The sequence below is a fragment of the Ctenocephalides felis genome, unplaced genomic scaffold, assembly GCF_003426905.1.
Source record: "Ctenocephalides felis isolate EL2017-DRISC unplaced genomic scaffold, ASM342690v1 CF-g0.4_SCAFFOLD_03571, whole genome shotgun sequence".
Taxonomy (NCBI): domain Eukaryota; kingdom Metazoa; phylum Arthropoda; class Insecta; order Siphonaptera; family Pulicidae; genus Ctenocephalides; species Ctenocephalides felis.
The window spans coordinates 48,381,236-48,399,319 of record NW_020539725.1 but is presented as its reverse complement, the minus strand read 5'-3'; the positions used below and the strand labels follow the sequence as shown (position 1 = coordinate 48,399,319).

General features: G+C 29.8%; 2 protein-coding genes across 2 annotated transcripts in view; one reads left to right on the top strand and one right to left on the bottom strand.

Moving 5' to 3' along the window:
* Positions 1-8,736, top strand: part of LOC113386189 (papilin-like) — a 36,618-nt gene extending 27,882 nt beyond the window's left edge. The window contains 14 exon segments of the mRNA XM_026623986.1: positions 69-243; positions 1,600-1,617; positions 1,620-1,877; positions 2,810-3,009; positions 3,421-3,485; positions 3,540-3,625; positions 3,897-4,062; positions 4,166-4,365; positions 4,670-4,803; positions 5,038-5,188; positions 6,936-7,349; positions 8,079-8,237; positions 8,375-8,488; positions 8,570-8,736. Of these exon segments, the coding sequence (XP_026479771.1) occupies positions 69-243; positions 1,600-1,617; positions 1,620-1,877; positions 2,810-3,009; positions 3,421-3,485; positions 3,540-3,625; positions 3,897-4,062; positions 4,166-4,365; positions 4,670-4,803; positions 5,038-5,188; positions 6,936-7,349; positions 8,079-8,237; positions 8,375-8,488; positions 8,570-8,736 (2,307 nt within the window).
* A 4,048-nt stretch (positions 8,737-12,784) lies between these two features.
* LOC113384711 (mitochondrial folate transporter/carrier-like) lies at positions 12,785-18,013 on the bottom strand. Its single transcript, XM_026622472.1, has 6 exons — positions 17,594-18,013; positions 17,377-17,530; positions 16,968-17,220; positions 16,764-16,877; positions 16,319-16,464; positions 12,785-13,122 (listed from the first exon to the last, which is right to left on the bottom strand). The coding sequence occupies exons 1-6, from the start codon at positions 17,745-17,747 to the stop codon at positions 13,002-13,004; spliced, it is 942 nt and encodes a 313-aa protein (XP_026478257.1). The 5' UTR covers positions 17,748-18,013; the 3' UTR covers positions 12,785-13,001.
* Between the last annotated feature and the right edge of the window lie 71 nt (positions 18,014-18,084).

The window sequence follows — 18,084 nt, the reverse complement described above, 5'->3', positions numbered from 1 at the left end:
AGTAATATTAAATGGTTGCATGCTGCATATATTAAATTTTTATTAACCTGTTATTTGTTTGCAGATAGTGCGATCAGGAAATGGATGAGGGTCCTTGTAGAGGATCGTTTGAGCGGTGGTATTACGATAAAAATTCAAAGAGTTGCCAAAGATTCCGCTTTGGTGGGTGCAAAGGAAATAGCAACAATTTTATTAGTGAATCTGCATGTCAACAGAAATGTGCAACAAAAGAAGCTCTTCAAGGTATCAGAAAGAATATATGTATACTAATTAGAAACTTTAGTAATACCTACTCATTTTATTTTTGATAAGTCATATATGATTCAATGCCGTAGAAAAATAATATACGAGGTGTGTTTCAAAAAGTACCGGAATACTAATAATTAAATTTCGCGGGTCTGGAGTGGGTCTGATTGTCAAAATTTTTTTTTTATTGTGTTGGTATACAAACAAAAGTATGATGAAATTTTCAGCTATATTCACTGTCTTACTTTGTCTGTGGTAGTCGCTAAGGTCGACGTGTTTTTCTGAGCTCGGCGATTTTTACAATGGAAGAATTGAAAAAGTCAAAGAATTTGTATTAAATTTTGCGTAAAAAATGAAATAAAGTGTTGCAAAGTGCAAAATTCACCAGATATGGCTCCGTGTGACTTTTTCCTATTCCCAAAGTTGAAGAGACCCATGAAAGGACGGCGGGTTTCCTCGATTGAAGAAAATCGCTGAGAGTGCTCAAGGACATATCAAAAAAGTGAATATCAAGGGTGCTTCGAAAATTGGAAAAAAAACGCTGGCATAAGTGTATTATATCTGGGGGGGGACTACTTTGAAGGGGACCACATTAATGTAGACGAATAAATAAATATTTTTTGAAAAAACGAAAATTCCGGGTACTTTTTGAACAGACCTCGTATGATTGACACCTTATAATGTCGTTGGTATATAATAAGAAATAAAGTGGAAGCAAGAGGCATTTTACCTTGCCATTTAAAAGCCTCCTTTTTTATTCCGAAAATTATTTACATAATTTTTAAAATTTTTTATTCAACTTTTTTGAATATGGGATGTTTCCTTCTTTAGGAAACCATGAGAGAAAAGTGTCTTTTACTTCAAAATTTGACAATGGACAATTAATAATACCTGTCCTGAAAAACATATGGTTTTTATGTATATGTATGTAAATATAAATACATATTTTTGTGGCCTTTAGCTACTGTTACTTGCCAAGAGAACCAGGCACTTGCGAAGAACAAGAATCTCGTTGGTTTATGACACCAATCAGAAGAGATGTGTTCCATTCTACTATAGTGGTTGTGGCGCCAATGAGAACAATTTTGCTACACGCGATGATTGCGAACATTACGGTCCTTCTGTAAAGGGTATGTAGAATTTTAATCAATGAAACAAATATTTTACAATGTGAGGTTTTTTAGAATTCTGCACAAATCATATAATAGATCATAAACTTAAACACTGTGCGCCTGTTTTCTTTAGTATAATTTGTTTATGCTAAATTAAATGCATTAATTACAGCCCGCGATGGTTGCACATTACCAAGTCTTGTAGGAGAATGTCATAATTATACTCAACGTTGGTTATGACACTCTAGCCCAAACATGCAGAGGTTTTTACTATGGGAGGATGTGGTGGCAATGGAAATAATTTCTTAGACGAATTGTCATGTCTGCAAAGGTGTTCTGATAGGATGCCGCGAAGAACCTCGCCATGTACCAGAACGAGGGAACCCGACGAAAATATCGACAGGCAACGTGAAGGGAGGAAAGAGAAAAGAGAAAGGAAAGGGAAAGAGAAAGGGAAAGGGAAAGGGGGGAAAGAGAAAGAGAAAGGGAAAGGAAAATACTCGGCAGTATATTCCAGAGGTAATTATAATAGTCTATTTTATTATATTTGGTACAAAAATCCATATTAAAACATTTATATACGTACTTTCCTTTATTTTAATAAATACTTTTGCATAATTGCGATTGCAAAATGTATAATAATTTAAATTCCTCAAAAATACAAAAAGTATGTATTTTATTAACTTCCCGTAGGGCAAGTTATAGTAATCGCAAAAAAATCGAAAATGAAAATTTTTATATATCTTTACGTTTCAAAGGTTTCTGAACATTTTGGCATACCTTAGAAAAAATGGATGTATGTGTGTATGTGTGTGTGTGTATGTATGTTGTATGTACGTGTGTGTAGTATGTGCGGATACAATTTTCGTCGACAATTTCGCAAACACGGATCAACCGATTTGAATAATTCAAAAAACATTCGATTAGTATTGAATAAGGAGACGTGTGATTAGTTTTTCGCGAAGGCAGATCTAGCCGTTCCAAAGATACGGGGCAAAAAGTGCCAAAAACAGTAACTCATTTTTTTAAGAGAACGGAGCGTCGATTTTAATAATTCAAAAACATTTTACTTATATTGACAAGGTGAAGAACCGATCAAATTTTCATAAGGCAGGTCTAGCGGTTTCGGAGAACTAATAAAAAAAGTAAAAAAAAATGCCATTTGGCGGTCAAAAATGATCATAGACTTATGCACATCAAATTATCAGATATTTTATAGATATTTTAACAATAGTATGAATTTGGTTTACAGTCCTATGGGTTCCGTACCAATGTTCGTGTTAGGACGGCGACGCGACGCTTACGCGCTTTGATATTTCGTCTTTATGCAGTAAAGCAGTACGATTGCTTTGAAAAAAAGTTTAGATCTTCCAAAATATGTCAAAATAAAGTAAACATTTTTTTTTCATGTCCATTTGTTAATTATCATTTCATACAATTAAATGTTGTAGATTCATGTAATTTGCCTGCCGAACAAGGTCCGTGCGATTCATATGTAGTGCAGTGGTATTATGACGCGAGATCTGGCACCTGCAACAAGTTCCACTACGGAGGATGTCAGGGAAACCAGAATCGTTTTAACACATTACGTGAATGCATGCATGTCTGCCACAGGGGACCTGATCCAAATGCTATTCACTATGCAACAGTGGTATTTATTAATTATTTGATTATTTCAATTATATCTAATAATAACTATATAAATGATATAAGCCAAGATTATTAAATATGAGATTGCAAGAAATTATCTTGAATTTTGAATATTTTTATTGTGAATATATAGCTCACATAAAATAGATAAAGCAATGATCTTTTACTAACAAAATATTATTATTAATGACATTAACATCAATTTTTTTTTAGTATTGTTACTTACTTTTACCTTTAGTTATTATTATTCACCTTTATCTAACTATGTGCATGCTGGAATGCATATATATATGCATTCCAGCTGTCTATAGACATCTTTACATTTGAAAAAAAAAAAATAGTATTTTCTATATATTGTACATTAATGTTTACTACCATTGGATTGTGTTTTACATTAATTTTCTGGTGGTAGGCGCCACTGTCTCGAGACAACACATCAGCAAGATGCCTGTTCATATCCTGTTTCCTCTGGACCATGTTCGTTCCACATACCATCTTGGTATTTCAACAATGAAACACAACGATGCGAAGATTTGTCTATGGAGGGGCGAGGGCAATCCAAAACAGATTTGAAAGTGAAGAGCTCTGTGAAAGTCATTGTGTTAGACGACCTGAAGGTAACTGTTATTCTTTTATTATATGTTATGTCACACAGGCTGAAAAATTAATTTATTGAAATTGGTTTGAGAATAGGAATACAATGTACTAATTTTTTGGCTTCATAAATATAATTTGAGGCGAATTTATTGTCTATTTGTTGAATATGTTAACGATATTTCATTACTACGGTTTGACCTGTATTTTTAAGAAGATTTAATGATTGCTAATTTGTTTTTTTCATTTAGAGAATATTATTAAAATTGCATCAATGACGATCGATCGTGTGAGAATTACGTTGTCCTTACGGAATTCATAAATCTGTGGATAAAAATAATTGTGTTCAATGCTCATGCTTTGATCCTTGTTCTGATATCCGCTGTCACGAAGGAAGTTCATGCGGAATAGACTTGCAACGAGATGAAGTTTCGGTAGAACAATTCATTGGAGAATGTCGGCTCGGTAAGTTTCGTTCCATAGGCTATGTCTTTATAAAATAAAAATATTTTTATTAGAATAAATGTAGAAGAATAAATCTATTTTAATAATTATTTCATTAGAAAACAAACCAGGATCTTGTCCAGTCAGTTTTGTGTTGCTGGACATGAGGAAGATAGATGTTCTCGAGAATGCCATACAGACGCTCAATGTCGGGGTCCAGCAAAATGCTGTCAAAATGGATGTAGTATCATATGTACTATGCCTAGTAAATTAAGCAATCTTACTGAATTATTAACTACAGTTGCACCTAACATTACTGGTATGTATAAATTCCACTCTTCTTATTAATAATTGCTGAATAATTATCATTGCATGATAATTAAAAGAATTTTAATTCTTATTTTTGCAGACTTTTAATACAGATAATGTTATATCTATCCAGACCCAACTTTATTTCTAATTCATAATAATTTACAATTTGAATTTTTCAAAAATTCAAGTAACTTGTGCATTCAAGAGTTCTAATTTCCTAATGAATTCTTTGGTTCTCGAGTCTAAAATGATCAAATTAGAATGGTAATATTGAATATTGATTATTTATTACTGTTTTATTTATTTATTAGATAATACACCACCACGATTGTTTGTGCCTTCTACCCGAGTTGACGCTGAACAGGGTAGTGTTGCTGAACTGCATTGTAGTGTAATTTCTGGAAAACCAACTCCAACTGTGTCATGGTTGAAGAAAAATAAAGTTGTAAGAATCTTTTATATATATATATATATATATATATATATATATATATATTGACAAAGATACACCTTTATGCTTATATTTTGGCGTGTTATTCTAATGTATGCTAGTTTACATTTAATTTAGTCAAGCCGAAAATTGAGTTGATCAGTGTTCAATTCAGACTTTGCTTATATGAAAATTGAACTCAACGTTGTAGTGAAACAAAAGAATTTCAACTTTGTATCTTCATTCTAGGTGGATGGAACAAAAGATAATTATCGATTGCTACCAGATAATACTTTGCAAATAGTTTCAGTGAGCGAAAAAGATAGTGGCCAATATACTTGTAGTGCTGATAACGGCGTTGGACATCCAGTCTCTGAAAATATAGAATTACGGATATTAGGTATAATATTTGTCATTGGTAATTTAATGTCATCAAAATAAAGTAAAAGTAATTTTTGATTAACATTAATATTTGAATGGTTGTGAAGATTGCATTTTTTTTTTGTATATAATATAGATCCAGTATAAAAACTACAGTAGGTAATGTAACAAGTTTTTGCATGTTGTATTGGGTTTGAGAATATTTATTAGTTTAAATTGATTTGGAAAGTTTGTGAATAGAGTAGTATATATGAGAAAAACAATACGAGCATCGAGGATTGAAATATGAATAATTTGGTAATAATAAGTAAAGCTTAAGACAAATAAGAGTATGAATTATTGTATTTGTGTACATCGTATTACTCATATGGAATCTATCAATAGTACAGAATTGTAGCGATGCGTGATATGTAGTAGAAGAGCCAGTGAACTATTTGACTAACCTGTTTTCACAAAGCAAGATTTTTTTAATGATATTTTATTATCGGCCCATTAAAAAAGTACCATTCTGGCAGTCATTCCGTGGTTGCGTCATCATCCCTTCAATTTGTAAAAAAAAATTTTTTTATAACTTGCTCGCACAAGGCTCAAATTTGAGGGTGTCTTCTTTTAACTGTTCAGAAAGCATATGTAAAAAGCCAGCCCATTCTGGCGGTTGCAAAGGTCTGCCAGATGAGTACATAATAGTCACGACGCGCAAGGGTGTGGGCGCATTGCCATACATAATGACTAATACCCTTGTATTTGAATAATTTATACGCCATTTTGAAGGTCATTTTGAAAACATCCGTTATACCAAACTTCAACTTTGTATCTCACCTTATGGCCGAGATATCATTGAAAAATATGCCAAAGTGGCCCCTTTTTCAAACTCAATTTTTGGGCGTAACCATAAAAGATATCGAAAAAAAAAATTGCGTGATCTACTCATATTGGCTTAAACCACATAATGTATAGTATATATGCTAAATAATCCTTTATTATTAGCTAAAAAAGGATAAAATAATTTTCATTAATGTTTTCGGATAGTGCGTTTGTTTAATTACTTTATTATTAGCGTTATTTAAAAGCTTATTGTTTTCTTTTTAGTACTGCAAATATGGTTTAAATCAAATTTGTGGAACACATGGAAAAATTGAAGAAACCAGAACCAGTACACCCGCGCGTAACGCTAATAAACCATAATTTGTTTTTCGATATCTTTTATGGTTACGCCAAAAATTGAGTTTGAAAAAGGGGCCACTTTGGCATATTTTCAATGATATCTCGGCCATAAGGTGAGATACAAAGTTGAAGTTTGGTATAACGGATGTTTTCAAAATGACCTTCAAAATGGCGTATAAATTATTCAAATACAAGGGTATTAGTCAATTATGTATGGCAAAGCGCCCACACCCTTGCGCGTCGTGATTATTATGTACTCGACTGGCAGACCCTTGCAACCGCCAGAATGGGCTGGCTTTTTACATATGCTTTCTGAACAGTTAAAAGAAGACACCCTCAAAATTTGAGCCTTGTGCGAGCAAGTTATAATTTTTTTTTTTTTTTACATTTTCACAAATTGAAGGGATGATGACGCAACCGCGGAATGACTGCCAGAATGGTACTTTCTTAATGGGCCGATAATAAAATATCATTAAAAAAAATTCTGGCTTTGTGAAAACAGGTTAGTCAAATAGTTCACTGGCTCTTAGACTAATGGTTCCGTTGCTTGCACGATATTTGTGATATGATAATGTATGATAATTTGATGTTACGTTACGTAGAGCCCACGCCTCATGCATCGGGCATAGTGGGCGACGATAACGCCACGGCCTTGGCCACTCTCGGTTCGCCGCTGACGTTGCGTTGCCTTTATTACGGATGGCCGACGCCTCATGTTAGTTGGTGGCGAGGCAAGACTGTCCTACCGACATCGGGCACTATTTATGAACAGAACAGGGATGGGTCGATCCGAATTGCAAGAGTCACCATCCAGCAATTGGGCATCTATACTTGCCAAACGTATAATTTCCTTGGAAAACCATCATCTTGGTCTATAGCGGTTATGACATTAGGACCAGTGCCAGGACCAGTAAGTGATGAATACAGTAAATTTATAGTTGACGATAGTAACCGATATGATGGACAGAGATCAAGGCCGCTTTACAATGATTCTTCTTCATATGTTGACACTCGAGGTATAATATTAGTTTTATTTATGTTATAGAGTATTATCTTATAAAAGTTAAAATATTTTTAGGTTTACTGCATGCATATGTTTTAATTAAAAGTAATACAATGCACGACTTGCACGCTTTGCGTCGAGTATGTATTTTTATAGTTTGTATTTTTTTCGTGGTTAGTATCTTATATTGTTGATTTGTTAACTTACACCAGAATAATTCAAGTTTTATTATTTAAATTATCTTTGTATATATATATACATATATATATATATATTTATATATTTATATATATACATGTATGTATTTATAACGTAATGTAGGAAATTTATAACGTATATCAAGTTTTAAATTTGTATTACACCAATTTGCACTTAAATTGCACAAATTTAAATTTATATGTTAAATTATATAATTTAAGCCATATTTTTAATATAGTACCAATGATTTTGATTTGTTGTCGATTGTTTTATCATCAGTTTAATTAACAAGCGAAACAAGAAACAAACGTCCAAGCTAAAAATGAAAGTAATAATGTATCAATTAAATTAACAGTTTCATGCAACATTTATTAAATTACTTCAGAACAATCTATGATACTGCTAATTTTCCAATAATTTTTCACGAAATTACCTCTCTTGAATGAGAAACGATATTATGACATCATGCGTCTTGAGCAAAGTCGCCCTAATTACAGTCCCTATTCAAGAGCATTTTTTTATTCAATTTATCTGTTTTATACAGAATCATTAAACGTACGATTATTTGGGCCTGATTCAAATGTAAATTCACATGATGATTTTCAATTACGTTGTGATGTAACTGGATCACCAACGCCTGTAATCACTTGGTATAAAGATGGCAAGCCAATTCAGATGGAAAACACAGGACACGTTTTATATGGTAAGAATTTATCTGTAACAGAAATGATGTAAATGAAGATATGAAATTACTTTTGTGAAAAATGCAATTAAAATAGATTATTTGTTCAGCCTGAAATGATAATATACAATTATTAATAATTTATCATTTTGTGACAGATGAGTACAGTTTAAAAGTAGTAAATGCAACAACAAACGACTCCGGAACTTATCAATGTGTTGCCCAAAATCAATACTCAACTGCCCAGGATCAAGTAGATGTCACTGTTGCAGGTATTTTGACGGCATTTATGATACATTATTATAACAGAAATAATATACGATGAAAGCTTATTCAATATTTATCTTTCTTAGGAATATATGTTCACCCACAATGTCTTGATAGCCCGGCCTTTGCAAGATGCCCATTGATATTGAGAGCTGGCTATTGTACTCACAAATATTATAGCAAGTTTTGTTGTCGATCTTGTACTCTCGCTGGTCAATTACCACCAAATGCTCTACATGCCAGAACAGTTTGAATAAATGATAATATTGGTTTCAATTAATAATAAATAATGCTCCCATTCAAAAACATATTTAATTGATTCATAATTAAAATCATCTGTTGTTTTGGTTGTACATGAAAATAAACTTATGTTTAATTAATTAGTTGTTACTTATTTCAAATACCAACAAGTATTTTCGAAAGTTTTCAATACTAGAAAAAATTAATTGATATCTTTACGTTTCAAAGCCCTGTGAATATTTTGGCTTACCATAGAGAGAATAGATATGTGTGTTTGTGTGTATATATATGCAGGGCCGGTCCTGGGATCCTCAGCGCCCGCATGCAAAATTTGTTCTTCAAAAACATTCGATTCCTATTGATAGGGAGATGAGCTGATTAGTTTTTGGCAAAGGCAGGTCCAGCAGTTACGGAGATAAAGAGCAAAGAGTGCAGAAAATAGAAATCGAGTTTTTGAGAGAACGGAGCATCCGATTTGATAATAAATTTAATAAGTACCGTTGATAATAATCTTTTATAAGTACCGTTTCAAATAAATCAGCTCGCAATTTTTTATCAATAACGCCCAATAATTAATTTCGTAGGTTTGCGCTTAGGGGATGAACACTAGAGAATTTTTTTTCAATTTCATGTTAACTTCAAACGAAGAAAAAATGTAATAAACATTAAACAATAAGCAGAACAATAATTTACTAACTTGTAGAGTTAATAATCGATTAATTGTTTCTACTGTATCACATTGCAAACTGAATATGCTTTTTGTGTCTCCGTATCCATAGTTAATTTAGATTGTTTATTATAAACAATTTAAAAAAAGTTATAAAAAAAAATAATAATATATTATAAATTTCATTTCCGAATCTCGTTTTGGCGCCCCCTAAGGCGTGCGCCCGCATTTTTTGCATGCAAGGCAGGACCGGGCCTGTATATATGTATGTGCGGATACAATTTTTAGTCGACGATTTCAAGAGCACGGTTCAACTAATTTGAGTAATTCAAAAAACGATGTTTATTGATGGGGCGACATGCTGATTGTTTAGTAAGTATCTTAATTAGTTTATTATTATACCTACAGTGGTGACGCCACAAAGAATATTTACATGTGTCGATAATAATATAGTCGCCATCTCGGGTTTGCAAAAGGTCAACCGAATTATTCCGTTCAAATAAAGACTACCTGTCTCTTTTCTTTCCAAAAATTTTGACCTGGGCTTCCGATATGAGATCAGTTCGGGTTTAGTGCGTTTTCAGTTCGCTTCCAGTTCCGTGTTCAATTCGCTTTCAGTGCGTTATCAGTACGCTTCCAGCGTTTCCTTTTATTATTTAAAGTGAGGTCATTTTTTATTTGTTATTATCATAGAAGAAGAACGTTTTAGTTTTCAAATACAGACCATTATTCAAGATTAACCAGCTTTTCCGGGGATCTGATTATTTTAATCAAGGCCACACCACATTTTGGCTTTCCGAGCCGTATCTCAACTGAGATTGAGAGTTTCTACAAGTTGCCGATTCAGGAACAAAGTTCTAATTTTCAAGTATATATAATTACATTTACAGGACATCAAGGTAAAGTCATTATATTTCTAAGTTTCTTACATAATCGTAAAACCTTTCCTGAATATGCCGCCCAATAGTGTATCTGCCAGTGCTGAAGTCGCACGACTAATTTCAAAACGAGATGTGTATTTTTCGATTATACAGAAGACGTACTTGAGCAAAAATGTGGAAGATGCGTCAAGAGTCTAAATTCATTTGAAAATCCAGTCTGCCAACAATTGGAATACCCAAACTTGCGGGTGATTTCAAAAAATAACCGCTGTTTACGAAACATTTAAAACACTTATTCACGAGAATCTCGAGATTGAGTCAATATCTAAATTTCATTATTTAATGGGCAGAATGCCCTGTACTGAAAATTTTCAATACAATACTTCCTACTTTTAATAATTATTCGATTTTGTGGGATGCACTAATAAACAAATTCCAAAATAATCGTTATCTGGGCATTAACTATTTTAAACAGATAATGTCCTTCAAAACTGCAAAGTAGTAGCAGTTGCATAACTTTATTGAAAAATTTGACACTGCTGTACAAGCATTAAATCAATTAAATATTCCAGACTTTCCAGTATATGATTTTTTACAAACATCGATCGCCCTATTAAAATTAGATACAAAATTACAGGAAAAATTAGAGAATTATTTTCATGTTAGAAATTTTAATTAGCATGTCAATAATCAAAATTAATTATTTTTTACTAGAAAATTATCAAAAATGAATTGAAAACCAGATTATTTGAGATAACTTTTATTATTTCTCATAAGTCTAGTGCATCAAAAACATTCACTATATCTGGAACATTTATTTGAATATCACTATATTTGGAACATATTTCATTATTTTCTAACACAGATTTCGATTTGTGACTAGTATTATTTATCAATAAATAATCAAAAACATTTTGCTTAAAGATAACTTTTGAATTAGGCTAAGTTTGAAGGATACAATCATGATACAATTAACTTATGCCTATTGATTAAATAAATATATCTGAAGATTTTATCAAATATAAGACATATTTTTAAAAAATCTAAATTATTATTTTAAAAGCATTCAAGGCAACTTACAACGATATCATTTTACATCCATCGTCTGGATAGGAAGAACTTTGTATGTCGATTGCACAGGAGTCCACTGTAGCAAATAAGATTAGATTTTCTTTTCATAGAAAACATTAATTTAATTCACAAAACCGTAACGAACCCTGTGCCATCGAACTCTTTCTTAAAACTCAAAATTAAATTATTACATAGAAACATTATATATATAATATAAAGTGGCCTAAGAAATCTTAAATGTAGTCAACCGTTACCACTTTTACGGGTGTGAAATATAGATTTCAGAGATTATCTAATTAACTAAGTGAAAATAATTAAAAAAAATATATATATATATATATATATATATATATATTTATAAATATATAATTGTATCATAATCTATTTAAAATGTGTTACAGCAGTATAAGTTTTTATACCTCATATCTTTCTAAGATCATCTCATAATCGCAAAGATTATATTATTTAAAAAGATTCTCATTTAGAGATTGCATTGAAACTGATACAAATATGCCGTTATAAACAGTTTCATATATGTTATTAAATAAGTTAATTTACTATTGAATTTTTAGAGTTCAGTATTTTAGTGAGACCAATTAGAAAAAACATCTTCAAATTACATTTTTTTTAATAGAAATTCACATTCTTATATGATTAAACATAATTATTATAATTTTTTGTAATATTTTTATAAGTGAACAAAATTTTTTTTTTTGGTTTGCAAGTTTACAGTCAGACATGCCTAAATTTGAAGTAATATTTATTTATACGTTCTATATTTGAAGTAAAATTTAAACCAATTAATTGTTACTAATATATTATATTTAATCTCAACAATAATTATACCTAAATAACAAATGGTAAAAGTTATCTTATCCACAAAATTGTACTACATAATTATTTATCTTTGGACAGTCACAATTGATGCGACAAGTTTTGTACATAAAAATAAAGGAGTGTTTATAAACATAGTTACAAATATCATAGATTAACATCTTAATGATTGTTTATGGGAAATCTAAGTAACATTTGTTCAAACAGGGAACAGAAAAGTGTCACAATACATAATAAACAATAAACGATGAATATATTACTAGGGTTGTGTTACAATATGATTTATCATTTAAAATAGTAATCACAGTAATTGTGTTCAAAAAAAAAAAAAAAAATACAAGAGACAAATTTCTGTATCTCGTATTCCAATAGTTTAATGAATTATTGAATTGGCCGAATTAATGAATTATTGGATCACTATACAATGAAAATAAATTATTTTCAAATCTATTAAATTATTAACAATATTCAAAGATATATCAACACTAATTAACTTTAAAGATATTCCACATGTAAAACAATAACATACATATAAATTACAAAATTGTACATATTTACAAAAGTTCTTAATGATCATCACACGAGAATAGCAATTGTGTATTATAACAAAGGAAAATATAAATGTACTAAGAATTGTGATAAATAAATAATAATTATTCAAAATGTGGCATGCCCTAGCAATATTTTCATATCAAAGGAATAAATGTCATATGCTTTACAACATCTTTGTGACACAGAGTCTGTCCAATGCTATATTACAAAAAAAATCAATTAATTCTAAAGAATTCTCTATTTGCTATTATCGACTTCGTTCTCTCGACTTCGTCATTTGCTCAACAAAAAATGAGAAACTTGTTCGTAAGTCAAAAACGTGATCATTGTGGCAGGAGTCACTCGAATCAAATTAGTCCCAAGTCCTTTATAAAATCCGCGCCACGATTCGTACCTGCGAATCGAAATAATTCGATCAGTATTTGGAATTGAAATAATATATTTAAAATCAGAACTTGAATTGAAAATGAGAAAAGGCGTTAAGCACAAACTATAAATGCTCCTTCAATGAAGTTCCATGAAAAAGTTCCCACTTATTGGATCAACAAATGAAAAGCCAAAAATAAATTCAAAAATATTTTTATAACAATGTGCTGAACGGTTTAAATACCTAATGTGAAAGTTGTGAATGTATAATATAAAAAGTGAATCATTGCATCAAACAGACAATACTCAAGCATTATTTGAACAGAGAAAACAAACTCTTAAAAATTATAAATTATATCTAACTATACATATTATTTTAAAATTCTCTATTGATCCAAAAAATGTCAAAATTTTCAAGATTCCAATTTTAAAAAATTAGATATTACAAAATTAAATTAACTGAATCGTGGCGCGGCTATTACACTTCTACGCATTTTCCCAAGTTTTCAGAACATTTTCCAGAAAAAAACTTACAACAAGTAGCATGGCTTCAAAATGAATGTTGCATATAAAATCATCATTTTGACTTTATAACTAAATTATACAAATCCACTTTATCAAAATAGGGTAATAACATTTTAAAGTTCAATATCGTTTCGGAATTTTAATTAGCAAGTATACATATAAAAATTTTACCATTATCATCATAAAATGTTGATTAATTACTAGTCTCAATTATTACTTATAATATTCATAAATTTAAACTTAAAAAAAAACAACTGACCCTACATTAAGGAGTTTGCCATTGCAACATTGAAATATTGATTTCATTTTATTTCGATATTTAAGAGCTTTGATGAAGTTTACTTAATTTATTTCAAACTTATTATAGCGATATATTTCACTGTTATAATCTACTATGTTGAGATACTCTATAAAAATATGTCTTTTTTCATTTTATTGTTCTTGTTGGTCAATTCATATCATTTTACTTTCTACTACCAATATACAAATATTGCTCGTAAGTGTGATGATGAGCAATAATTTTCAAATGATATAGATTAATTCTATATCATATTAAAGTAATTATGTAGGTTTTTTAATAATTTATCTAACGCAATATCACATACTTTTGTAAATGATTATAATACGTACATAAACATACAAATATATATATATATATATATATTATTTATTGCAATTTTGATTGTTAATATTTTATCTCTCCATTGCCTTTAAATTTAATGTATTAAAATCTATGTTAGGTTCTGTAAAGAAAATAAATTCATAAAAATACCCAAACAAAAAAAAAATCACTTGTTTACAATTTATCAAGTGAAAATTTCTAGCAACATTTTTTTCTCTAAAATTGATGTCTTACTAGCTTGTAGATCATAAGCAAGACAATATATAATTTTTTAAACTCATATAAAAACAAAATATTTAAAATCAATTTTGCAGATTATCAATTTATTTAAATTCCGACATTTAAACCATAAACTCGAAACATTTGTAGAGATGTGATCACAGTACAGTAATTATATTTAAAAAAAAAAGCTCAGTTTCAAACTGAAATATTGGTTTAAAATATTCATAAATATAACCAATTTACTTTCACTACTACATAATACATTTCAAGTCCCGCTTGAATATAACTTGTGAAAGCAGATCCGGAAATAGTGGAATTAAAATTTCATGTTTTTATATCCACTGCAATGTATGCGCGTTATTATTTTTACTGATGTATCAGTAACTCAAAAAATTCATTTAATAAATTAATTATATCTAAAACTAATAACTTTTGCATTTCAATAACAATACAATTGAAATAATCCTTCTCTGTAAGTATATACATAATTGCTGATTTTGCGAAATAACCATATTTTACTTTTCGACATGTGCATTTTTCAAAAAAAAACTTTCGAAAAAATAAATAATTACAATATTGTAGTAATATATTAATGGGATATATAAAAATATATCAATCAGTAACATAGTTAAATCAGAAACTATTACTATCAGAAATTGGCTTCGGCAAAAATATCATTTTATTAAATTAGGTCCATTGTCATAGAACTACTATTTGTAACTAGACTAAACGATTCAATATTATTGATTAAAAACGTACTTTTTGAAGATATTATGCTATCATTTTTTTTTTTCAAATATAATAATGTTTTATCTCGCATATATTGTAACTAAATGTGACCTCTCATATGAAACTGCATAATTTGGTTCCAATTTGAAATAAATTACAATATCAATTAAAGTAGCATAAACTACGTTCATTATAGTAGATAATTACTTCTATGTATAGTAACTATGGGACTCAGCAATGTGTTTAATGAATTTTTCCTTTACTATAGAATGGATTGCGCTAAACAACTGAATAGATTGCAATATTTGTAGCACAATGATCATTAATACAAGAGTATTAACTTAAGCCAATTTTGCACACTTATATATAGAATTTTTGTCATATTAGGTGTGATGTGGTTTCTCAAATTGTTGCAGGAATGATTTGTTTATTATATTAATCTTCAAAAGCTCTGCATGTCTAACTTTTACTATTACAGTTTAGTACATTTTAAAAATTATAACGTAATAGTAGTTTTATAATCTTTTTTTACTTTAAATTTCAATCATTTCATATATTTAAAGACATAGACCCATATTTCATGCTTAGTTTTATAATCTATTATTTAATTTGTACTTGAATTCTGATTTGAATTTTTGTACTAAATTCGAATTTCTATATTTTTTGTTTAACTTCAATGTAATAAATCTCATAACAATTGATCTATATTTTAACATCTCAGATAGACATGTTTGCGCTAAATCTAAATAAAAGTTTCAAGTTTGGTCACATTAAAATTATGAGTGAAAAATATGTTCTATTTGTTTTAGATCATTTAAATTAATGAAAATATCCAATAAAATTCTTTTAATGGATACAAATGTACTTAAATATTTGCAAAACAACACAAAAATAAGACTGTCTTTAAAAAAGTATAAAACACGTAATACACCAATACTTCAATAAAACTTTACAAGCAGGACAAAAACATTATGTGACCCTTGTTCCAAAGTTTGTAACATTTACTAAAATAAATAATTAATTTGAAGTGAATTTTTCCCAGATAAGCATGACTAAACAAATATTAGGAGTAACATGAAGCAAATAGGGTGCAAGACCTTTGTAGAACCCACGCAATTGTTCATACCTCCATGTTTTGCATATGCAATCCCATGTTCCAGTGTATCTATTATGTTGATCTTGGAGCCTTGCACGAACTACTTGGTAAGGGTACGTTGCCGCTGCAGCAATAAGTTTAGATATTGCAGCAAATATCAAATACTCCAATGTGCCCTACAATTATAATGTAAGTACATTATTAAAAAAAATTGATCTAAAGAATAATCTAAAAACAGTCTTTTTTATATTAGATCACAAAAATCAATCAATCAAATAATATACTTTGTTAAAGCTTTAAAAACTCTTTTTGTACTTAAAATTATGTTGAAATTGAATCTAGGTGAAGATATGAAAGGTCACAAGGTTATCATAAATTAAATACATTCTAATAATATGCTGAATAACCTTGATAATATATTTATAACTAAAAATTTGACAGTGATATAAATTTTAATATTACAATTTATTCTTACCATCTTTGTATCAATTGGCACTTTTCTATATATATTGTATCGAGTTTTCATTTCCTCATATGTCATAAACTGAAGAGCTCCATGTGAAACACCAAACATACCAGGAATAAAACCCTAAAAATCGAGCATGTGAAATGCATTTTATATATATATATATATATATATATATATATATATATATATGTTTATCCTTAATATACATACCCTGTACAATCCCTTCACACCTTCTAGATGATAAATTTTTCTAAACGCGTCCACCATTCCCTTGTATTCTTCTGATTTCATGCCTCTTCTGGCATCGTCATATTGTAAACATAATCTTGTTTTAACAACCCATATAGGATTTGTAATTGCTAATGTGAATATTCCAGCAGCTGCTGCTATAGACATGTGCATTGTTGGACCCAACGCTTTATTTGTATTGCCTCCTTGTGTATAATTCTTGATGGAATTGTAACTATAATTGTAATTTAATGGAATTAAAAAATGTCAAATTACGGCTACTAGGCTACAATAATATAAATTATCATTGTTATGAAATTCAATTTCAATATTCAATTTCATGTTCAAATTTATTTTTATTTAATTTAATTAGAATTTTAAGTTAACTTACAATAAAAAATAAAATCCCCAAGCACTTCCAGACCCACATATATTAGGTACAACACCTCTATAAAGCCCACGAACACCTTCTTGTTTAAGTATCGTTGCAAAGGCACTGCTCAATCCAGAATATCTTGGGGCCGCAATGGTCCTGCCATCATTCACTAAAATTGAGGAAGTGAAACAAATTTCTTCAAATTAAAGTATAATAAAAATTCATATATTACCTGCAAATCTGATTTTAATGAGATCTAGAGGATGCAAAATTAATGTTGAGGTTACTCCTCCAGATATTCCTGCTATCAGATGTTCATATTTCACATGACTCAACACACTAATGTTACTTCGAGATGTAGAATTTGAACTTTTCAATGAAGCCATTCCGAAAATTTATGCTATTTAGTTAGTGTAATTAAAATAATAAATTCATTATATTAGCTAATCTGTCATCGTGATGTTCTATTATAAAAGTGTGTATTTAGCGAAGAAATTATATGTCAAGAAACATCACAAAAAGAATTTTAAGCAAAAATAATTATTTAAAGTGTTATTAGTTGAACTGTCACTTTTAAACATCTTAAAGCTAAAACTAATCTGGCCACATAAAAAAAATGGGCAATCCGACATGTCGCAGCACTTATAAAGAAATGACATCACGGGAAAAATTGCATCATTTGAAAAAAGACCAATGAGAAGTCAGGATCCTTTGATGTATGAA

Bases quoted from the DNA above. Each gene is read 5' to 3' on its own strand.
- LOC113384711 (XM_026622472.1), bottom strand. From the start codon at position 17,747: ATGGCTTCATTGAAAAGTTCAAATTCTACATCTCGAAGTAACATTAGT. The intron at 16,878-16,967 runs GTATGTATATTA...CTCGATTTTTAG, and splicing joins GTGTGAAGGGATTGTACAGG to GGTTTTATTCCTGGTATGTT. The intron at 16,465-16,763 runs GTAAGAATAAAT...TTATAATTGTAG, and splicing joins TGCCAATTGATACAAAGATG to GGCACATTGGAGTATTTGAT.